Here is a 24,920-nt window from a genome sequence, read left to right as displayed (position 1 = left end):
TCTGAACTATGAAAGAAAAAGGGGCTGGGGTTTTAGTAGGCAAGTGAAAGAGCACTTGCCTAGCATGTGTGAAGCCCTGGGTTCGATCCTCAGCACCACATAAAAATAAATAAATAAGATAAAGGTATTTAAAAAGTTATTTTTAAAAAATCCCTAAAAAAAAAAAAAAAAAGGCTGCTTACTCTTGTTTTAGAGGAATCTTCTCAAATCTATACCTATTATGAAGATAAGGAACATGATCAAGTTATAACATTTATTAAGTTATAATTTTCTTTTTATTTGAACATTTAAAACATAATAGGGAGACTCACTTTGCAACCTTCAACAAGCTAGTCCCTCTAAATTGAAATCATTTTATTCATTAGGAAGCCTGCATTAGTACCTTATCACATTCTTTGCCATTCATACAACATCTCTGCTTCTATGCTTCAATAATTCCCTGGGCAGAGCTTAATCATTAAAAACTGGGAGTAGCTTGAGGATACAAATTATATTTTTTCCCAGGGAAAACAGAGCCTAAACAATGTATGAACACTTAATATGTGCTTTATTAAGGGGCCTCATTAATGTTAAAGAAATATATCTGGAGAATTGTTTGTCAGAAGAGAAAGAAGCTAGAGCAGCTCTTAGTGAATTACTGGCTCTTCTATGGGCTCATATATCAGATACCAAATATGTACAGTTCTCTCTAAACCTAACAAAGAGGTTCAACCACGTGGCGACCTCAAAAACAGGTACGGGTTTGAATGTCAAAAATTCAGTGGTCTTTGTTCATTCATTTATTCACGAATTCATTCTGTTCATCATTTGTTGTATACCTTGCAGGAGACCAAAATGGATATGTTTCTTAGAATCAAATAATTTGTTATCGGATCAGAACATATCTACAAAAAAACAGTAAAGCAAGAAATAGAATGAACAGGTAGGTTCAAGATGTCACATAAGCTGTAATTAGTTTCTAAGGGAATATAATTAGAGGGAAATTCATTAGAGAACAGTATTAACAAAAGTTGGTTATAGTACTTGAAATAAAGGATTGAATTAATAAGAGAAAAACAGATATGAATGTTAGTAAGAGGATACACAGACAGAATGGTGAATAAAGATATCTGGCTAGATAAACAGAGATCCTATAACTGATGACCTAAAATGACAGAATAATAATTTTGTAAATCATCTGATAACAGTAAAGCACCATTGGAGTTTCCTGAGCAAGGAAGAAAAACACCACATAGTGGAAAATTAGAAGAGTTGTTTTAATAATTATACATTGGCACAGAACTTTGAAGCCAGTGAATCCCATTGTGCCATCACTATAATCCTTGGTCGTTATCCCAAATAAAAACTTTTATTTAGCTTTTCTTCCATTTAAACCCCAATAGTTTAACAAGAATGGTGAAAAAAAAAAAAAAAAACATTTATGTTGTAGCTAGGTAAACCTAAGTTTAAACTGTGACTCTAAATATTTGGTAGCGTTTGAGAACCTGGGTCAAGTCACTGTTTTGAACATGATACGATGATGAGTGAACTAAATAAAAAAGTCATTCTAGTTAGAGAAAACAACAAACTGCAAATACCCTGAGGACAGAGCATAGTTGAAGTTTCAAAAACTACAAGGAAGCCAAAGTGGTAAAAAACAGTGAGTAAGGGAAAGAGAAAAGTAAGAGACTGGAAAGTCAAAAGGTCATAATATTGATGTTATAGGGACCTGTAAACCATTGTAGGAATTTTGGCTTTCAATGCAACAGGAAGTCATTAGATGTTATGGAACTGAACAGTCCAAGCCTCTAATATTTTAAAAGTAGTATGTGGGTACGCAGACTATGGAAAAGTCAAGGGTGAAAGCAAGGAGATCTGTTTGCACATCCTGCAATGACAAAGACTGGCCCAAACGGTGCCATTCAATGGTGAGTGAGAAGTGATCAGATTATGATTATATTTGAAGGAAAGAGAAAATTTGTTGGTGGACTGAGTTTAGAATCAGATCTGCATTTGAGTTTATAAAGAAAGGATGAGAGAGAAACACAAATAAGGACAATTCCACAGCTTTGGGCCTCACTATTGAGAAATAATAGATGAGATCATTAAGAGAACGAGTAAAAATATAAAAATGTTTAATGACTAGCCCTCTGTAATCCAAAGTGTAAGGGAAATAAGAAACTTCCCACAAAGAAAACTGAAAGGAAGCAGTCAATGAAGAAGGAAGAAAACCAGGAGAATGAGAATGGCAAGATAAAATGTTCCAAGAAGATAGAGGTTCAAGGCTCCAAACTGTTTACAAATAGTTCAAGATGAAGATTGAGAATAGCCAGGCATGGTGGTGCACGCCTATAATCCCAGCACTTTGGGAGGCTAAGGAAGGAGGATCATGAGTTTAAAGCCAGCCTCATCAACTAAAGGAGACCCTAAGCAACTTGGCCAGACCCTCCAAATAAAATACAGGAAAGGGCTGAGGCTCAGTGGTTAAATGTACCAGGGTTCAATCCCCAATACAAAAAAAAAAAAAAAAAAGATTGAGAAATAATCACTGGATTTACAGTGTGGAACTCACTGACCATTTATCCCTTCAGCCTATGCTCTATGCTTATGTTGCTTACATTTTCTTTTAAGCAAAACTCCTTAACAGAGTCAATGTTCCCTTTGTGATCATTCACTGAGTTATATACTGATTTGTATAATTTTTGCATACAGATTATACTTAATTAAAAGTTATTTTCTGAAGTAAAACATCATTTTGAAAGGAGCTTTATTAGTTATTTCCAATTCATCACCTAAAATTGTTGAATCCACTTCAATCAGTTTTTGCTATTTTATTGAAACTTTTCTTGTTAAGGTCGATTATAATGGGCTTATTGGATGTAATCCTTAATAAATAGACAAGCATCTATATTTCTACTCCCTCAGTGAAATAGGAAACGGGTCATCAGCTTGGATGAGGATCACAGAACTGACATTACCTGGGGTAGAACCCCAGCTTTATCACTGACTGACTGTAAAATGGGCAAATTACTCAAGTCTCAATGTACCTATTTGTAAAATTGTGCTATGGGTAAAAATAACATTTACTGCACATGAATGTCATAAATATTAAAAGAGGTAATAGTAAGGCACTCACAACTAGGTCTGACACATAAAAGAACTCAGTAAATGTCAGCTACTATTATCAATCATGAGACAGGAAGAAAGAGAAGTTTCAGGAGAAAAAGGTGAGGTACCCTGTAGCAAAGTTAATAAGCCAGGAAAATACAGCCATAAAAAGAGTTCAGGGATTACTTGGGGTTTGTAGTAATAAAGAACAACCAAGCAAGGTTCAGGCATAGAGTAGGCAGAGTTAGACTGAAATACAGTTGGAATTTGTGGCATGGACAATGAAGGGAAGGAAGGCAGAGGAAGTGCTTATGTTGAACCATGGAATTCAAGCTGAATTAGGAAAGATAGATAGGTCAGAGATGAGGGCCATGGAAACAGTGGTGGATTAAAGAACTGTATGTGTACAGTGGGGTATAAACAATGTTGAAGTTGGGTTCTAGAGGAAATGTGGAACTTATAGAGATAGTAACTGGAGATTAAGATGCTTTTAGGAGAGCATGACCTAAGGAGGTTGGAACTAAATTCCCAGAGTATTAGAAAGACATTTGAAAATGATTTTGAAATCATAATAGTAGTAGTTTTAGAAAAAGTATAATAAGCAAGATTCAAAATTTTGAGAGTGAATCATTCTCTGTATCAAGAGAGGATAGAGGTGAGAAAGTCTGAAAAATGAGCTTTAAGCTATTTTGTTATTTTCTTTTTGCTTGTTTTTAAGGGAGAGAGGGGATATTAGTTTGGAAATAGATAAAAAATAAAAAGTAGATATTAGAAGATTCCAGCAGGAGCTCCAAAATCATAAAAGTAGGAGAGAATGCAGACAGAACTTGAGAGGGTTATAATGAAAGCACTGTTGTCAAGAGAAGGTCAGGCTGCAACAGGGTAACAAGGTAGGAGAATGTTTGCAAAGAAGTGCTAATGAAGAACAGTGAGTCCAAAGGGTATAGAAGGATTTACAGAATAGGAGAAAGAAAACAGTTCAAATTGAGGGATGTTCAAATGAGAGATGTGTATATTTCCTAGGAGGCCTAGAATTCTTTCAAATTATCTGGTAAAATACATAGTGTGGGTTACTTTCCTGCTTGGATCTTGATTGTCAGAAGAGGTATTTTGGGTTAAAAGTGTGATGGGATTAATTCTGTCTGATTCTGAGGCAGTGTGATAAAGCTGTGAATACTAGAAAAGGAAAAATATTCTTCTCTAAGAAATGGAGAACTCTAGGGACCTATCTTCATTTCCAATTAGTGGATGGGCAGAGGCGAAGACAGAGTAAGCTTATCAGGAGCACAGGACATGAAAAGGTCTTTCCAACAATCTTTCCGATGGTAGTATGCGGGCCAGGAACTTCACTGGGCCTTCTAGTTAGGGTGTGGACTAAGGCAAGACATGTCAAATACTTTCTTAGGGTGTAAAACTTAAGGAGGTACCAAAAATATCAAATTGAGATAAATATTTGGATATAACATTTTTTAAAAAACAGAATTATTGCAGAAAATTCATGAGTAAAATATCAAAAGTTTGGGCTGGGGTTGTGACTCAGTGGGAGAGTGCTTGCCTCACACATGTGAGGTACTGGGTTCAATTCTCAAGACCACATAAAAATAAATAAAAAATAAAAGTATTGTTTCCATCTACAACTAAAAAATAAATAAATAAAAATTTAAAAAATATCCAAAGTTTAACAGACAAGATTGCAACAATTTCAGAGATTAGTCTCACACTATTTGTTCTGTCTTCCACTCAGCAATTTGACAAATGAAAAGTACAAGTTAATATAAGCTTAACAATAGCAGATTCACTAAACCAAAACAGAAAATACACTAGAGATTTTATAAATAATACTCACCAGTTTTCTTCTTAAGGCTTAATTTCTCTCTGTTGCTAGTACGTTTTGAGATTGGTGTTGTCTTTATTTTTTTAACAGTTGATGTTTTTGATTCCAAGGGAGAAAAGTGGATTCTTTTGATTTTGGGTATATCCATATGTTCTATAATAGCAACCTTCACATTTGTATCTTCCATGTTTCCATCACTTTTTCTTTTACAAGCAACTAAAGCTGTCGTTGAATTAGTTACTTCACTTTTATAACACTTAGGTTTACTTAATACTGAATCGATAATTGGAAGATGAGAATGTAAAGCTTCTGTTTCTTTGGGATGATCTATTACTTTTTCACATTCACCTACTGTACTGTTGAGGCATCTTTTTGCTTTTGGTTTATTAATCTCAGCTTGATTTTCTCTGGCAATGGTGGTCTTCCTTTTAATAACTGTGTTAGAAAGTATGGGGCGTCTCTTATGTTGCTTATTATGGCTATAACGAGAAACATCCTGAACTGCAGAAAATTTAGGGTGAATTTGTTTTCTAAAATTGTAGTAACTTGACTTCACTTCTATAGGATTTAGTTCTTCAAAATTAGGCTTGGGTGTTTTTGAACCCTGATATTCAGGACTACATAGCAAAACTTCATTTTTTCTCCAGTGCTGAGGAGACCGGGCAATCTGAGAATTTTCATTTGATAATGATAATATTTTACATGTTTGCTGAGAGGTATATATATGTGCCATGTTATCTTTTACAAATTGATTTGGGGATAAAATAGGATTAACTGAATCTGACTCTAGATCCTGATTTGCTCCATAATTATCATTTACGAAAGAATCTGGACTTAAAATTGTTCTGTAAATTTCATGTATGCTTTTGGATTCCAAATTCACAGACTCTGAATTATCTTTTTTAAGTGTATCTGATGAAAGAAATGTCATTAACCCTACTTCATTATTAGCTGTATGACTATTACTTACAAAAGAATCTGGACTTAGAAAATTTGCTTGACTTTGCATAATGTTCAAAGTTGAAGAACAGTTTGGGGTCAGAATAAGTTTACTATTCTCCTCACTTTGAAAGGAAGTTTTAGTTATGACTTCCTCATTAAAATTAAAATCTTTTGAAATGGTGGCATCTTCTACTTTTAACTGTTCCTCATTTTCACATGCAAGAAGAGATGAGTAGGTAGTAGACCGACGTACAGAAAGTGGCAAGCAAATTTCACCATGACATTCTTGGAAAGCAGGGCTAATAGGTGATATAGGTATTTTATGTTCTTCAAGGGTTAAAGAACTATTTTCTGTTGGAGAACAGGCTTCATTAATAGCCAGATTTTCACATGCCTGTAGTGGGCTCCTAATTCTGTCAACTTTTTGAGAAACACAAAATGTTTTGTTAACGTTTTGATCATTTGAAATCTTTTTGTTATAACTTGAAGAGGCTGAATTTTTCTTTTTATTAATGGAATTCCAAAGACTCCTCTGTAAAAACAAACAAAATATACTGATGAAATTAAAAACCATTGAATATTATTTTAATAAGCAATTTATACATGTTACTTCAGGCTTGTCATCAAAACAATTTTTACACATTATGAAACATTTTCTTGGACTAAATTATAGAATGATGAAACTATTACCTTTTTCTTTTTCTGCTCTTCTGCATTTCCTAGCAATATGGCTTGGTGTTTCAGAACATCATTTACAAGAAATGTCACAATCTCTCTTATTCGGCCTTCTTTCAATGGTGTCCAGTTAACAGAAATAACTAGTTTTTCTTTAGGCTACAATCAAAATAATACATTTTAAATGATTATGACAATATAATTAAAATAATCAAAGCATACCATACAACAACTATTATTCATGAACACTCTAAAATCCTAAAAGCATTTGGTAAGTCAAATATATTTTTCCCACCTGATCTGCTCATTTCATTATAATGAAAATAGTCACCAGCACTAACAGGGTTCATAACAACATAAAACTATAATAAAATCCAACTGGATGTGGGCTGGTGTCCTGGCTCAGTGGTAGACCTCTTGCCTTGCATGTGTGAAGCACAGGGTTCAATTCTCAACACTACATGTAAATCCATTGACAACTAAAAAAAAAATAAAATAAAAAAAAATCTAACTGGATGAAAGCAATAGAATAGTCTCCAGATCATTTTAATTGAGTGGCTTTAAAAAAAAAATTGAAATGTCTACTCCTTTATCATGTTCAGTACTTCTATTTCAAATATAATGGTCCTGTATTATAAAGATTTTGTGGAAAAAGAAACAAAGATGATCAACTAAATTTCCTCTTTCTCACAAACTCCTCTACAGTCCACATCATAAAATTGATCTTTGTTAAACAATCTGTATGTTTCAGGAACAATTGCAGGTATCTCATACAACTGGTTAACTGTTAACTATGAAGTGACCAATGTCTGGAAACTTTGTCAAAGTCATACCGCTAATAATTAGAACCCAAGTAGTCTGGCTCCAGAGTTTAGACTTTAACATCTATCTACACCATACAGCCTGTCCAGTAGAATCTGCCAAACCCTGACATGACAAAACAACAATAACAAACAAACAAAACCTCGGTTGTTTGTCAGAGGAAAAAAACAGTTTTTTGTTTGAAAAGTAAATCTATATAACATCATAAGCAGTTTGTTTTAGAAAATACAAATACAGAATCTTTACTGTGTAAAACAATTTACTCTGAAAACAAGAACTTTACTTCTTCTACATTATAACAACAACAACAACAACAACAAAAAGTAAAAGTATCACTATACAGAACAGAAATCTAACTTTCCATAGGAAGAAAAGCAGTCATTTATAAACAAGACCAGCCAGGTTCTGAAGTGCAGATGAGCAGTGACACAGAAGGCAATGGACCTCAGATTTGAATTACTACTGCCTTATGAAGTGGTTATTAGCCATCTAGACTCCCTCAGTTACTGATTTCATGCTTTCCAAGGATCTACTCAATTAAAAGGACACATCAGTCAAAATAAGAACCAAATTTTCTCTTTTGTGGTGATGGGAATGGAACTAGTACTTTGGCCAAAGCAGGCTGTAAAAGCTATGTGGGAGGTTCTTGAAACAAATGTCATAAAATTAAATTGAATGCACTCTTAGTGCCAACTATTAGTTTAAAAACACCAAAAGTATTTAAAAATACTCGGAGCATATTTTTAAATGCCTTTTTTTTTTTTTTTTGCATAAAGTTTAGTTAGAATGCTGTTAAAGATAAGTAGGCATGCCTTGATACACTGTCACCGCCCAAGTAACTGAGTGCCCTAACACTATATATGTGCGTGGAAAAATGTGTGTCAAGGGCCACCACACTCTCCCTTCATTCTCTGAGGGCATTTTTGTCATTCCTTTCCCAAGCTTCATCCCTACGGAGGAAGGCGGCGGGAAGGACAGGGTAGAAAGCCCAGCCCAAGGCACGCCCCGCCCCACGACATACCTGCAACACGAAACAACGCTGAGACACGCTGAAGCCCAGGTCCGCGGCCGGGAAGTGGGAGATCTCCACCTCAGCCACCTCCTCGTTAGGGTTGTGCAGGACCAGGGGCAGCGTCCGCGAGGCGCCCAGGCGGACATCTCCGAAGCAGAGGAAAGGGGACCTGCAGAAGTGGCTGAGAGACAGCGTCGGCGGGGAAGCCGCCTCCTCCTGGGCCGCTGGTTCCCGCCGCCCCGCCGGCAGCCGGCGTTCCGTAGGGCTCAGCTCCCAGCAGGTTCGCCCCACTCGCCGGTTCGCCATGGCAGCCTCAGACCCCGACCCGGCCTCCTTCCCTACCCCCTACCAGGCTGCTCCGGAGCAGGGACCTCCGACCGACGCTGACGGCTTCACCGCGCGGCCGTGGAAATGGTCGGAGCAAATTTACCCTGCTTTGTTTTCCAGAAGCCGACACCCTAGAAATAAAAAGGGTACCAACCCCACAAACTCGCAAACTCAAGTCACGGAGCAAAACTAGACCTGCCTTTTGCCTCCGTTTAAATTTTTCGCCTCCGCCAATGGGCACCTCCGCGCTCCGCCCACAACACCAGGGAGCCAATCAATGAGCAGCAGCTTCTGGCCAATGAAACCGCAGCGCCTCGTTTAAATGATTGCATGGGACCCGCCAGTCGTTCTTTGCAGAGGAAAAGAAACGCACAGGTTTAGGATTGAAATTGCCTTTAGAGTTTGTAAACAGGTTATGATAAAGGGAAGATAGTAACAGCATTTCCACAGTAAAAGTTGGAATCATTGCGGTTGCGCGGCACAACTATAGATAAAACCATTGAGTGGGCAAAATAATTTTTCACTCCACTCATCTGATCCACCACGCCCAGAATTACATCGATGAACTTTACTTCCGCGATTTTCTGGGCTGAATTTGAAAAATATAAAGACAATTAAATTGACAGTTTAGTAAACATGCTTATTTTAGTGGCTGGCCATTGCAGAAGCTCACTACATGTACACTCCAGATACTGGGAGCAATACTAGATAAATAAAAGCTAAGATTCCCAATAATCCATAAATGATGGTTTGGATAGAAAATTCTCTTGACAAACAACCACTGATTTTTATATTAATATTTTTATAATAATAATTTTAGCTCACATATTACTGTATGTCAGGAACAGTTTCAAACCCTTTACATAATTATCTCAAACTTGAATCCTACAAGATATCTCATGGGACATAATTATCATTATTTGCATTTTATAGATGAGGACTATAGAGCATACAGCTAATTAGAAAGTAGCAAGCCAGGATATGTATCCCTAGTTTGGCCACAGTCTTGCTTTTACCCTCTAAAATGTACTGCCTCTAAAGGCAGCAGAAACTTAAAAAACAGTAATAATGTATAGATGTATGGTTACACAAAATCTATAGAAAGAAAAGACTGAGAGGAAAACAAAATGAGGAAGATAATGTGTGAAATTATGTTCATGACACCACATTTGACCTGAGTTTGAACAATTACCTTAATATGTAAACAAAGTTGTTCAGAGGGCTGGTGCTGTGACTCAGTGGTAGAGTGCTTGCCTAGCATGTGTGAGACACCGGGTTCGATTCTCAGCACCACTAAATTAAATGAATAAAATAAAGATCCATCAACATGTAAAAAAAATGTCCAGAGGATTTTTTAAAATCCTACAGTACTGATGCACAATTAATAAAAATGCTAATATGAATTACAATTATTTTCAAATGCATTATATATATATATATATATATATATGTTACTTATTACTGTGAATGTTACTTATCAAACTAGTATTGCAAATAAATCCTCCTTATATTAAGACACTCAAATTTTGGCTTCAACTCAATGTGTTAATAGCACAATTTTTCATATTTACTCTATGTTTCATGGGTTTCTCATAAAGCAACACTGTTGGCTTATATTTAAAAAAAATTAGAATGAACTGTACTGAATATTTTTTACTTGCCTCTTCCTTTCTACTCTCCAATCTTTTCCATTCTGCATTTTGCTTTAATAAGCTAATCTTTATTGGCTAAACCAATAGGTTTTCTCAGTTTGTGGTTTCTCATTTGCCTCAGAAGAGGAAGGTGAGAGTACTTCTCTCTCCTAATTGCTCCTCCATGAGTGTTAGCTGGCTTTCTCAACATTAAACCTCACACATAGCTTTAGAGGTACCCTTTCCAGATGGGACTTTCCCTTCACAACTTGGACCTGAGGGTCAGAATACCATTTTATTACTAGTCTTAAGGTATTGCACTATCACTTATGATGTCCTTAGATCTGGTCACGTGTTTGCAAACAGTCCCTTTATTAAAATTTCCTTGAATTATACTAAATTGGAGTAGAGAACTTTGTGACCCTGATTGATACAATAGTGGCCTCAGGGAATTCTACAATTGAGTTGATCATATTTGAAGAGCTCAGGCATAACCTCTTCTAGGGGAAAACATCATGATAGTCTGAGGTATGTGATGGAATCATGATTATTCAAATTATTGCTGATGGGAGCATGAAATGTAGTATATATGGAGAGCAATTCATTCAAATATCAAGTGGCAGTGACATCTAGTTGCTATGCCAACACTTTATAAATGATTATAAAGATTATAGTGTTACTTAGTTTTGTCTGGCTACCCTAGAGAGCATAGGTAGGGAATAAGATGAAAATCTATGAAACAAACAACTAAGAACATTTTCTGACTACAAGAGGCATCTATGAAACTCTGAAGAAGTCCCTCACTTTCTGTATTCTTAAGGAAAATATGGTCAAGAATTAAACACAAATATCTGATAGTAAATCCAAGGATTGGATAACAAATTTAACAACACTATTTAAATGCTCTACAGTGTTAATTCTTTTAGACTAGGTAAAAGGTTTTATGGAGAAGGAGGATTTCCTTGGGAATGGGTATGGTGACTATCGTATTTTGGATCTGGAATGTTCATCCAACAGTCCATGAGATAGAGACATGGTCCCCAGTGAGGAGCTACTGGGAAGTAGTGGAACCTGTAAGATATGGTGTTTTGTGGGAGGTATTCAGGTCATTGGGGAGCATGCCCCTTAAAAGGAATAGTGGGACTCCCACCTCTCTCTTCCTGTCTTTTGCTCACTGATCATGAGCTGAGTTGTTTTGCTCTACCACATATTCCTGCCATGAAGTGTGACCACAGGCCCAAAGAAACAGGGCCAATTGTTCAAGGACTGGAACCTTTAAAAAAAAAACTGAGCCAAAATAATCCTGTTCTCTTTTTATATCTCACAATCTATTATGGTGGCAGAAGGCTGACTAACAGTGACATTTGGAGAATTGACAAGGCTGAGAACTGTAATCCTCTTTATTTCTGTAAACTTCCCTTTCCAGCACAGGCAGCCCCCTTCACCCTATGTCAATTTGAGGGCTTCCTTATTTTCTAAGAATTGCACCTGGCGCAGGGACTCACAAAGTCAATGTCAATTTTCAGCATTTTCCCCTCCCCATGATCGCTTATTAACTCAGATTGCAAAAAATAAAACATGGGCAGAAAAAGTAAATGTGACAACTACTGTGAGAGGAAATAACCTGTACTGCATACCAAAAGAGTTACAAGATTTTGATAGTCTAAAGTGGATTATAATGGTATTAAACCAAGGGGACAAATCTTAAGAAACAATCAGAAATAATTGTCATGGGTACACTTTGCCATTTAATGCATTGGAACAATAGTTTTACGGGTTGGCTTTACTACTTGTGATTCATTGATTGAAAGTTGAACTCAGTAGTGGTTTACAGTGAGTTATCTACCTTTTTTATTTTGTAGAATAAAAATTCCAAAGGTTTAGGAACATGGAAATGTTGTAGAACATCTATAAGTGCAACCTAGCCACCCCTAAACATACATATTCCCCCCACCTCAGAATCCTTCCTTCAACTGAGGCTTTAAGAAATGCATTGCTGTGAGACTCGAGCATTCTTGAAAACACATATGAAGAATAGCATCCTGTTCTCTATATGACAGAAATGATGATAGAGGATGCTACAATGAAAACAGCCTCTCTGATCTTCAAGTGGATGATAGGACCCACAAGTGGCCAAGACTTGTTGGTACTTAATACAGCAGGTGTGATAGAACTTACCATAATATGCCAAGGTCTAAATGGTAGAGGTATGGATTTGTGGCAGTAGCTAATTGATAGAAAATCCCTAGAAATAAGATAAGCAGTGGATTATGCTGCTGCTTGAAATATAAATGTGTGTGTGTGTGTGTGTGTGTGTGTGTGTGTGTAAACTACAACACCTATGAAGGAAAAACTGAAGTTAGTATTGTGGCGATTTAGAGCCTCTTGCCCAGACACAAACTACTTGACTAAGGAAAGGTCTTGCACCTATGAGAAAGAACCATTCAAAATGAATATAAGTATATGTCCTAAATCATCATTTAAACTTTCCTAAGAGAGAACTGCAGCCATTTATCAATGTGACTATGGATGGAGGAGAGAGGAATAACCAGACTGTGCACTGGTTATGAAGTGATGGCTCTATCTTTCTGATACACTTCACAAAACTTAAATGCTACCATGGACCAGAGCTCATAGAAGGAGCTTCTAGACATCAGGAGATAAATAGCATCTAGGCCTGAGTCTGTTTCACAGAGTGTCCATTGGATCCATCTAGCTCCAGAATAAAAATGGGAATAGTTCCTGACAGCATTTTTAAGCTGGGTCTTAAATCCAAGAAGCAAGGGATATTATGATAGTCAAGTAGAAGCTTCTGACCATGCCTCCTCTTCCTTCCTTCTAATCCAGAGATTATTGTCAAGACTTGAGGGATGTTGGACTAGTGATTACATCCATATACCCACTTACCTTGTTAATTTTGCCAGTGAAAAAGCTAGATGGGTTACTGTCCAGGAAAATATTTTTTTGCCCTGTTCATTCAGTACAGAAAACATGAAGCAGTTTGTATTTAAGTGTTTGTATAATACTAACACTATCTTAGGCCAGGTGGTAAGAAAGAAACTATGGCAAAGCTCAGGTTTCCAGTGCATCAATAAAGTATCCAAGTATCTAGTGGTCTAGGACATGTCAGGATATCCCCTCTAAAGAAAGAGGCAGCTGCTGTACATTTGTTTCATTTGGAAGGCCTCTTTAGATTTTGGAGGCACTGCATATCTTTTTAGGGCATGTCTCACCAATCCATTTATCTAGTGAACTTTTTTTTTTTAATTGGGTACTGGAGCAAGGCCTCTGCAGCAGGTCCACACTGCAGTATATCCTCCCTTGCTAACTGTGAAATGTGGCATTGCAGGAAGCCGTCAATGAAATACATAAGGACCTTCTCTCAGCATGGAAGCCAGGGAGGGATAGGCCTGGCATTGGGAACTTCGCATGGCTCTCCCAATGCACATGACTTTTCCCTTCACTCTGCTAGAAAGATTCCTCATAGTACCAACAGAGATGGGCATAACCCATTAGAAACTAAAAAGCCCACCTTTTTTTTTGGAAAATAACAGTCTGTAGAATCTCTTTGATGTTTCCCGATATAAATAAAATGGCCCAGGCTCCATTTTGTCAGAAGTTTGATCCGTCTGGTCAGCTTGCCCGCCTGCCCCCACTTTAAAACTGCTTTCTGTATTCTTTTTTTTTTTTTTTTCCACAATTGTAGTTTTCCTAGCTTTTATTTCTCAGCCCATTCCAGTGAGGGGAACCCCATTCGCACTGCCTGCGCGGGACATGGCATAAAAGGCTTAAGAGTCCATGACAATCATGGATATGGAATAGAAGCTCTGGGAAATTTCCATAGATGTATCATGGCACAAAATTTTAGGTTTGCCAATAAGGTTATGCCTTCTCTGCAAACATCTGCTATTTGAAAAACAGATCTTAGTTTTGCTACTAGATTATGATAGAGACTGAATATGTACTCATAGGATAAAAGGAATTTTGTGATCCAAACTGCCTATTGCCAACTATCACCTAACACAGGATCAGCAAACTAAGTCCTGAGGCCCAAGTCTGGCCCATTGTTCTCTTGTAATAGGTTTATTGGAACACAGTCATGCCAATTAATTTACATATTGTATATAACTCTTCTACACTACACTGGCAGAATAGTCGTGACAGAAATCATATGGCCTGCATGACCAAAAATATTTAGCTTCTAGTCTTTTACAAAGAAGTTTGCTGACCTAAAATCGATTTAACAAGCAACATTCCATTATCAAGCAAAAATGACACATACCCACTCAGATCTACAAGGGCCTTAAAAACACACAAGCTACACAAACAAGTGACTGAAGATTTCTATAATATATATCTTCTACTACTTTTCTGCCTCTCAAACTATGCCTAGGTAAAATTGGAGATTTCATGAAGATTTCATGAAGAAAGTAAAAACTCTGGTTTATGGAGAGATCTCTAGGGTTGATCAGATGAGAACAAAGCTATATTATAGCTTCCCCTTAGGTATGGATGAAACATACTCTTTGAGAATGTTTTAGTAGTCTACTTCATAAGGAAGACAGTCTAAGGATTTATGCAGATTCCTGGGTAATAGCTAATGGGTTTGTTAACTGGAAAAAGTTTTAGAAAAATCAATATGGAAAATTGGTGTCAAGACAGTCTGAAGAGAAGCGTGTAAAAAGACCTGCCAAAATAAGTACAGGATGTTAAAATTAAGTTACATGTAAATGCCTATCAGAAAACATCCATGGCAGGCAAGGAGATTAAGAACCAGGTAAAAACAATAACCTTGTCCTGTGGATGTCAGAATCTTTCCTAAGGAAGGAATCCATTTGCTTATTCATCGAACCCACTTACCCTCTGGCCATAGTAGCATGGGCAGAGACTAAGAATAACTTCACACATGGTCCACCCTTACCAATGCTTATGTGAAAGGCCACTGTTGAGTGCCCAACCTAACAAAGATCAATGCTAACTTCCCCCAAATAACTTCATTTTCCAGTGGCACCAGGCAACTTCCTATGGCATGTTGTTACACTAAACCTTTTATGGTAGGGGCAGTATTTTTTCTCTCTGAATATACATGGTGGTACTAACTGCCATTATCCAAGGATTTATAGAGAGCTGCATCTATAACCAATTGAATCTGTGATGGTTTTCAAAATATCTCAAAAGTTCCTTTCTACTCCTTACTTCAAGAGGGAAAGTTTGTGTCCCATGCACGTGGACTAGAACTAGTGACTCACAATGTACTGCAGAAGTGACGCAATATCATTTCCAAGATTAGGTTAGGAAAAGACTGAGCTTAAATCCTAGGTATACTCTCTTTTTTTGGATTGCTTTCTGATAGGGTGTGTGTGAAGAGTTGGGTGTGGGGGTTGGAGTCAGCTGCCATATCATTAAGCAGCCCTGTGGGGAGGCCACATAGGGAGGAACTTAAGCCAATGGCCACATGAGTGAGCTTGGAAGTATAGCTATTCTGTTAAGAGTGCAACCCTGATTAACAGTTTGCCTTCAACTTCATTAAAGACCCTGAGCCAAAATCACCCAGCTAAGCCTCATCTAGATTCCTGAATCTCAGAACTGTGAGGCAATAAATGTCTGTTGTTTTAAGCCACTAGGTTTGGTATCATTTGCTAGACAGCAATTAAATATTACATACAATGTTGCCTATCATCAGCAAACTCACTTTGCAGAAATGGGACTCATGCCTAGAGAATTTACTAGTCTTGTAACACTGAAAAGCTGCTGCCTTGATAGAATTTATGGTCTATCAACAAAAGGCTGTTAAGGGGCCAGATGGAGCCAATAGTTTGTAAGGCTGGGGTACTGTCCTCTGGCATACAGTTTATGCCTTTAACCAGCAATCATTTCTCTGATGACCAGAATGTAGAGTTCTGTTTGTGAGGGGTTTAAGAGGTCAGAGTCTCCACTGTCACTATTATACAGAATAACTGATTTAATTAATAGAATGTTGCTACACTTCATAGATTTCTCTCCAAAATAAACACCATACAGCTGAGCACAGCGAGAACCTGAAATAAGATTACAAGTTTTGAGGACAGCCTTGGCAAGGCAGAAAGACCATATCTCAGTATAAAAATCAAAAAGGGCTATGATATAGCTGAGTGGTAAAGTGCCTCTGAGTTCAATGATCAGCACCCAAAAACAAAACAAAGTGCAATATGACTACTTCAAACAAAACAGTCATTATTAATATTTGAATTTAGACACTTATAAATCATTGGATTGTTTGAGGTTTACACATTTAATATTTAAATTTTATATTTAAATATTTAATATTTTAATTTTAAAAAAATTTAAAATGATATGTAATTTTTAAGAAATAAAAGTAAAAGTGTGCCCCAAGTAGTTGGTTTTCCATTTGCTCATGGTCTTTGAATTCAGTTTTACAGAGGCATGCAGAGTACTGCATTTTCCATGATGTGGAAATATAATTCAATAAAACCTAGATATACTTTATTAGGACCAAAGAACTTTCTGTTTATTTTAAATATCAAAATAACACAAAGAACTAATTCAATATACAAGACATTTCCTATTCTTCACAGAGAACTGAATTTTTATATAAAGACATTATATTTAAGAAACATGAGACAAACAAAATATCTATTAAACTCACATTTTATACAGTTGACAATCATGAATTTTGATATTTCAGATTTTTCTTTGTAATTTTTCTTGAAAGTATCCTTAATTAAAAACAAAAATTATTATTTGAGACTGAAAACAAGTCCAAAACCACTTCTATTTTAATGTACATCATAAATCCCCTTAATTAGAACATTTATTACACAACATGGAGCAGTTAAATATCCAGATTTGTAATTTTTTTTTTTTTGGCAGCCACATTCATCAACGGTTATTACAGTTTTAGCTATAGGGATAAGAGTGATTGTTGAAAGGAATAAAATTTTTATAATTACTTCATAGCACAGTGTACATTGTCCAACTTTAACGCAAGCACAGGTAGCAAGCAGAGGCTTAATAATGAGATGTGCACATGCTCTTTATTCAAAACACGCTTCTGAATCCCCAAAAGTAATGCAAATACTGAATTTTTTTTAACCTACTTTGAAAAAAAATAAAGGTTAGGTTCATCTTTGATAATTTCTATGCTCTGAATATAATCCTTAATTTCTCTTTATAGAAATGGCTGCAGAGACTAAATTTTAATTATTTGGGGATTGTTCAAGTCATAGACTTAAGATCAATACACAGCAAGTTGAAACATGAAGAGTAAGCAAAATGTAAGTACTCTCTCTCTACAAAAACTTTCTTGCTCCCATTCTCCACACAATCTAATCCTATTACTTCTATCTTACTAATGCTACTTTCAAAGAGAAAGAGCAGAAAGCATGCTAATGATAGGGGGAAAGCATTTTAGGTAAAAAAAAAAAAAAATTCAGAGGAAATAAAGGAACACCCTAAAACACTATGGACTATAGCAAGGGAAATGTGCAAAGAGTAGGATCTATAAAATTGCCTAGTTCCTAGAAATTGAATAGAAAATTATTCTCACATTATCCATCATTCACTAATAGCAAGTAATATTTACTATTACACTACTCAAAGTTTTAGAAACTTGTTATTGTTCCTTATTAAAAAGAATACATTTTATTTTCATTTAAAATTTGGCACTAAGTCTTAGAATATCCAAATATGACTTTAAAAATCCTGATTTTTCCTGAGTTCATCAACTCAAGTTATATATTGGTTGGGATATTGCTGCTTCTAATGGGAATCTTATCTCAAACCATCACCTCTTGTTCAGATTTAGGCAAATTAAAATAAGAAGTCACTCAGTGCAGAACAGTGTGGTTATGGTAACTGTGTGGTTATGATTATCCAAAAAGAGAGAGAGAGAGACAGACACACTATTCATTTTATTTGTTAGACTCTTCTAATAAGCATTTAAAGACAGGCCCAGGAGTGACTTCACAGTTAACTATATAGGCTACAATACAGATTTTTAAAAATGACATATAAATCATAAAAACAAATGTTCACACTAGCGCTCAGTGCCAATTTTCCTACATAAACATAAAACAACCTAAACAAGTTGTTGCCTAACCAGCAGGCAACACAAACATAAGACCCATAACAAACAAGAAACTCAAAACAAAACAAAATCATTTATTAACCAGTACAATCTAGCTAGCAGAATCAACTAAGCAAGTATAACATTTTGAAAAGGCACAAAATAGTCAAGAAAAGATGGTATAAAATGACACTGTCAAAGAGCTAATGCTTAAAATCTGACTTTTCATCATTTATATTAGAATGATATGGTAAGAAGAAAATTCAGGCTTATAAACATACCAGTTCAACTGTATTGAATTTGTTAACAATTATAGAGTGAAAAGCAATGAGTGATGTTTAATTATTTATTAGCCCTTAACTAATATTTTATGGTCACTCTGCAAACATGTTTGGACACTTTAAGTTTCACAGAACATTTGTAATTATTTCATGACCTACCATCACTTAAAAGAAAATCACTCACTAAAGCACCAATTTAAAACCCTACTTTTGCTACTCCTCTTTTCTCAGCAATGAATGTCTAAATTACTCAAAAGTATGCAAAAACTATTACCTTATAGTTACTGGTTATGTCTTGCTGGTATGAGGAACAAATCCTAATCTCAAATGGTATTTTAGGCTGCAAAAAATAGGTGGGTTTTATATATATATATATAAAAATAACAACTTAACCCCCCAAAAATTTCTAAGGCAAAAATTATTTTGATAACGTAGTGTAAAAAATAAGATTATTTAGCATTTGATAGTGTTCACTAAAAACAACATTCAATTAAACTTAAGAAAACTGAGTATGCTTACTTATAATTGGTTTGTCAGTATACTATTCCCAGAGTATTTTTGTCTGTTTTTATTGTTATACATATAAACACAAACATTTAATACTTAATCTCAGTATTCAAACTAGTTTTTTTGTTTGTTTTTTCTTTAAACCCATATTTCTAGGACTTCAACTGTGCTTCTTTGGACAAATACTTATTCAAACAACAAAGAATTTAAAAATTTTAAGACTATTTAATACCTACTAAAAATCTTTGGTGCATTTAAGTCAAAACAGATTAGGTTAATAAATTTCTGCACTTGATAAATTATTCAATTTACAGACTAAGTGCTAATTGCTATCTGCTAAAAAATTAACTTAAAACAATAAATTATGTTTATAAAATAACAATTCTCAATAAGGCTAAACTTAAGTCAAAATTTTAAGGTTATAAAATAAAATGGATTACAGGGTTATAGAAAGGTAAACTGAAAAGAGTAGGCTTCATTTTATGCTTTTTGTGCTCAATGCAAAAGCTTACATACATTCAGTTTGCCCAAATCCATGAGGTTTTCCCAATTTCAAAATTTCTTATATTTCTGGAAATTCAAGGCAGCAGATTAGTTTTCTTTTTGTTGTTGTTTCTTCATAAGAATTAAACTCTCTACCAGACAGGGTTACAGTTAAGTGAGGGAATGTAATCCCTGGCACATAGTAAGCCACCATTAATGCCACCTTTCTTCTTTTCTACTGGTAACTCTGCAACTTACTGATCACATGAATTTAAATGAGTCCTTTCATCTTAACCTCCGATTCTTTCTCTACAAAATGGGAATACAACATGTCCTTTCTATTTCAGAGCTGGTTATGAGGTTCAAATGAGATAATAAGTGAAAGCATTTTAGAAAACAGTAAACCACTATTCAAGTTTAAGTTATCTTCAATAATAACTAAATACAATTATACAACTGTATTTCATTTTACATAAGAGATGTTTCTCAGAAAAGTTCTATGTAAACCAATCCCTACAATTATACCATATATTTAAAACATTAAAACATTATTAAAAGAACCCTAAAGTAAATACCTTCAAACAGCAAAGTATTCTTTTCAATGTGAAAATGCAATATCCTCTTTTTTTTTGGCCACCAAATATACAATATACCATATACATACACATATATATATATACCATTTGCCTTTTTGTGAGTCCAAATTTTTCTATATTAGCTTATATATAAGGCAAAGTATATTTTTAGGTATGATTTATTTTTTTATTATAGTTAAGATTTTTAGTTAAAATCTTGTCAGTCTTTATAATAAAAATCATAAAGATGTATTTTTAACAGTCAATCTGAAAGACTAGACTAACAGTACCTTATAGTCAAGCTCAATCATGTAAGTACCCCAGGTATAACATTTCCACATAAAGTAAATGAGAATGCTTTAGAAAGAAGAGATAATATAGTAATTATGTCTACTGGTCCTAAGATAATTATAACTAAACCTTAATAAATGAGGCAAAACTCAGGTTGGTTTTATTATTTATATGAGCTACTTTGGTCAAATGCTTCAATTCTCAACATTTTGTTTTGTTTTTATTATCACTAACATGGCAAATTTTCCTATAAAGTACCTTCATTTCTTAAGTGCTTCATCAGTTTCTTCCGTTACTAACTGGTTAAATTTTATTCACTAAAAGTTCATTATTTTATTTGTGATTTTCTTATTCACAAGGGCCAGGCCAGACTTTACAGTTTACACACAAAAAAAGTGCTTAAAGCAATTGGGAGTGTAAACAAAATTAAAATGGAAAACTTTGAGAACTGCTATTTTCCAGTAGTTTACAGATAAATGGCAAATCAATAATAAATCAACCCTGTCCAGTCTAATACTCAAGCAATCCTACTAGGAAACATTATCCTAGTGTAAGTTTAAATTGACTTGAAAATATGGAAAGTGCATATCTTTAAAGGTATTCTATAATTTTAATGTTTTTCCTCAAATTTAATCAGTGAGCTTTCACTGTTAACTGCTATTTCTTTTCTCCAAGTCCTCAACTTGTGTCTCATAAAAAAATAAGAATCAAGGATAATTATAAACATTCCGCTAATTATGAAAGCAAAAATAAAGATCTGGATTGTATGTGAATCTGTAAACAAGTAGTAGCTTCATTCAATTAAAGTAAAGTAGGTGCAAATTTTAGAATTTGTTTGGCATCTTTTCTAATGATTATACATGAAGTAAGCAGGTTCTTTATCCCACTTTCAATCTGTCAAAGTAAATGAAACTCAAAAGTAGTGCATTCAATTGTGTCACTAATTAGTCATAACTGCTCCTTCATTAATGAGACGAAGATATATGCTATGACATATTGTTAATGTTCCTGAAATAAATTGACAAAAAAAGTTCAAAAGGTTAACTTACCTTGGAGATATCTAGTTAAGGCTGTCACATTTTTCATCTAACACATTTTTAACTTGTATAATTTAATGCGTAGATCAATGTTTGCATTTATTATTCATAATAACTCAAGTAAAGGCAAAACCTGAATATCTGGATTATCATTTCAATCCAACATTTCTTTTAACATGCTAATCTTATATAAATTAGCTTCTGGCTTTGAGTATGTTAAAAGTCTGAAGGATTATTATACCTGAAGTTATGAATAGATGGCAAGACATCACAAATATACCCAAGACTTTCTTATATATTCAAATTCTTAATTTCAATTAAAAATGTAGATAAAATAAGTTAGGATAAGAAATTATCAGTATACTTCTACATTCTTTCTTAAGGGCTACATGGTTCTTAAACTTGTTTGTAAAATGGGGAAAGAAGAAAAGATATAAGGAAAAGATATAAGTGGAATAAAACTTTCCACTGATGATTAAAAAAAAATCCCCATAATGTCAGTAGCTAATTCTGAAAAGTTCAAGAACCTATTAAAAATTAGCACTAACCATTAAAAAAAATCACAAAAATGTTTACTTCAAATATTATGCCAAATTATGTCCAAATATTCATGTATTCAGTCAACAGAGACACACTGTTTTCTTGATCTGAAACTGTTCTGAGGACTTGAGAAACTACAAAAAATGAAAAAATAGCAGCCCTACTAGCTTAAAAGCCACCAGGTTTTAGCTACCATTTAGCACATAACCATCATAAAGTCTGTGGAATGTTTACTCATGAATGATGCTCATTAGTAGAAATATTCTGAACAGCAGTAGTGTTATCAAGGCCTAGTAATGTTCCAAGGTAAGACTGTTCTCTAGGATCTAGCATTTGTTCAGGTCGGACTGGATGAACTATATTTGCAGGTTGAGGAGTAAGAGTATATTTTTCCAGGAAAGCTAAATCAGCTGCACGTGGATAATCAGTTGACTGTGGCTGTGGTGACAGAATCTCATGAGAAGATGGTGGGAGTGTGGTAGTATGATGCACCAGGTCACTCGGAGTGTCAGGCATTTGAACTGGAACCAATGTTACTGGAACACACACTTCAGCAGATACATTCTGTAACACAGTCTTGGCTTCTGGTTGATAAACTTTGGGCTGGTCCATATATTGTTTTGTTTCTGTTTGAAAGATTTTATCATCAGATGAGTACTCTACCGGCAAGGACACAAGTTTTTCCTCAGAAGTACTGAGAGGATCATCAGGAGATTTTATCCCATGAACGTGGTCAATATGGTATTTCAATTTGTCTTTCCTCTTAAATGTTGCATTACAATGCTGACAGTTGAAAGGTCGGGCATCAGAATGAATAACTAGGTGTTTTGTTAAGGTTTTTTTAATTCTAAAAGATTGATTGCAAATTTGACACTTGTATGGTTTTTCACCTGTATGAAAAAAAAATAAAATTAATTGTAAAGTGTACCCAGTTGATAAAATGATAATTTAAATTGCAAGGTTTCCATCTGCATACTTGTAAGACCTTAATAAGAACAATCATATTAAATTAAATGCTATCACAAAAAGGGATAGTATAGTAAAGTGATGAAAACAATTAGTTAAATATCAGAAAGATATGGGCTTGAGTTGTGGCTACACAACTTACTAGCCAAACCTTAAGCAAGCTAACAACTTCTACTAAGCCTAGTTTCCTCACCTGTAACATGAAATAATGATAGCACCTAAATAGGAAACTGAAATAACACTGCTCAGCAATAATTATCATTTCTCACTTTATTCACACTATAGCCTCCAAAAGTTTTGTTAAACTTATTTTCTTCTATCCAAGGAAGATAAAAATCATAACAGAAACTCTGATCAACCTTTTTCTTTGGATTAGAATGAGAAGTAGTCATAATCATCTCTAGCCCAAGGTCTAAATAAGAAAAGTTGATGGGAAAGAATTAGAAGACTAGATCAGTTTTCAATTCCTGAGTCAAGGATCTCACACTATAGATTAATTTGCTTTTTTATATAAGGCATTAAAAATTCCTAGGTTAGCCAATGTGATAGGCAGAATAACGGTCCCTCAAAGAGGTACACATTCTAATCCACGGAAGCTGTGAATACATTATATCACACAGTAAATGAAACTTTGCAGATATGATCAAGTTTAGGATCTAAAATGGACAGATTTATTGGATTATGGAGGTGAGTCCAATATAACTGAAAGAGTCTTAAGAACTGTCTGCTAACTGAAGAATAATGGGTGAGAGACATGTGACAAGAGAACTCAGCCCCAAATTACTGGCTTTGAAAATGGAAGAAGGGAACCCGGCAGGACCCAGAACACTAAAAGTTGTAAAAGGCTCTTAGCTTGCCACCACCAAGAAAACTAGAACTTTGGTCCTAGCCCTGTAACTCCAAGAATTCTATTTTGCCAAGAACCTCAGGAATTGATAAATACATTTTTCCTAAGAGGCCTCAGAAAAAAATATGACCCTACCAACACCTAGATCTTAGCCCAATGAACTACAAGTTCATAAATACATATTGTTTAGGCTGCTAAATTTGTGGTAATTTATTACACCATCAATAGAAAATAAATAAAGGCATGCTAATATTGCAATATACAAAGGCAAATGAGATTACATATCTACTATTACAAATGAGATTACATATCTACTGTTACACGGGAGATATATATATATATATGTAGTTGGATACAATACCTTTATTTTGTTTATTTATTTTTATGTGGTGCTGAGGATCGAACCCAGGGCCTTGCATGCATTCTACCGCTGAGCCACAATCCCAGCCCTTATACGGGTTTTTTATCCTTATCTCCTTCAGCTCTCCATTTAAAACATAATCTATTCTTGTAGAAAATTAAAGAGAGAACTATCTTGGAGCTGAGAAACTATTTCAAATGATTACTTCTTAGGTATTATTGTTTAATATTTTGCAGCCCATTACAACACTGACAAAACACTGACAAAATTTATACAGATGGGGATGCTGGGAACCTGCTACCGTTAGATTTCTACTTGGTTCTAGACTAACAGCATTACCAATGTTACTAGAACGAAAGTGAGACATGAAGTAATACACTATATAAAGAAATAACATTTCTGAAAAGGAAGTACTTTTTAACTATATATAGGATGCGCTGTCTCTGACATTTGATTTTACAGTTGAATGCCTAGAATTAGAGACAATGACAAAATTCATAGTGCTTTGAGATCGAGAAAGAAAAAAAAAAAGCTTATACTGTAAAGATGTAAGAATAATAAGTTCTTTCTATAAATCCCTGACATCAATATATGACACGCAAGGAGCATTCTATGATTGTCCTTGAAAATAAAAACA

At 34.9% G+C, this 24,920-nt stretch overlaps 2 protein-coding genes across 3 annotated transcripts in view; both read right to left on the bottom strand.

Annotated features, from left to right (window-relative positions):
* Positions 1 to 9,017, bottom strand: part of ASPM (assembly factor for spindle microtubules) — a 47,138-nt gene extending 38,121 nt beyond the window's left edge. For both annotated transcript variants that reach the window (XM_081300316.1, XM_081300317.1), the window contains exons 1-3: positions 8,382 to 9,017; positions 6,554 to 6,697; positions 4,934 to 6,395 (exon numbers count right to left, since the gene is read on the bottom strand). In XM_081300316.1, the coding sequence (XP_081156442.1) occupies positions 4,934 to 6,395; positions 6,554 to 6,697; positions 8,382 to 8,678 (1,903 nt within the window). In that variant the 5' untranslated portion in view covers positions 8,679 to 9,017. The remainder of the gene's footprint in view (positions 1 to 4,933; positions 6,396 to 6,553; positions 6,698 to 8,381) is intronic.
* A 9,453-nt stretch (positions 9,018 to 18,470) lies between these two features.
* ZBTB41 (zinc finger and BTB domain containing 41) overlaps positions 18,471 to 24,920 on the bottom strand; it is a 42,048-nt gene continuing 35,598 nt past the window's right edge. Inside the window, exon 11 of the mRNA XM_081298472.1 lies at positions 18,471 to 22,999. Within this exon, the coding sequence (XP_081154598.1) occupies positions 22,344 to 22,999 (656 nt within the window). The 3' untranslated portion in view covers positions 18,471 to 22,343. The remainder of the gene's footprint in view (positions 23,000 to 24,920) is intronic.

The sequence above is a fragment of the Spermophilus citellus genome, assembly GCF_964194105.1.
Source record: "Spermophilus citellus genome assembly, chromosome: 6".
Lineage (NCBI taxonomy): Eukaryota > Metazoa > Chordata > Mammalia > Rodentia > Sciuridae > Spermophilus > Spermophilus citellus.
Note: the sequence above shows the minus strand (reverse complement) of the source record. Positions and strands in the feature narration are given on the sequence as shown.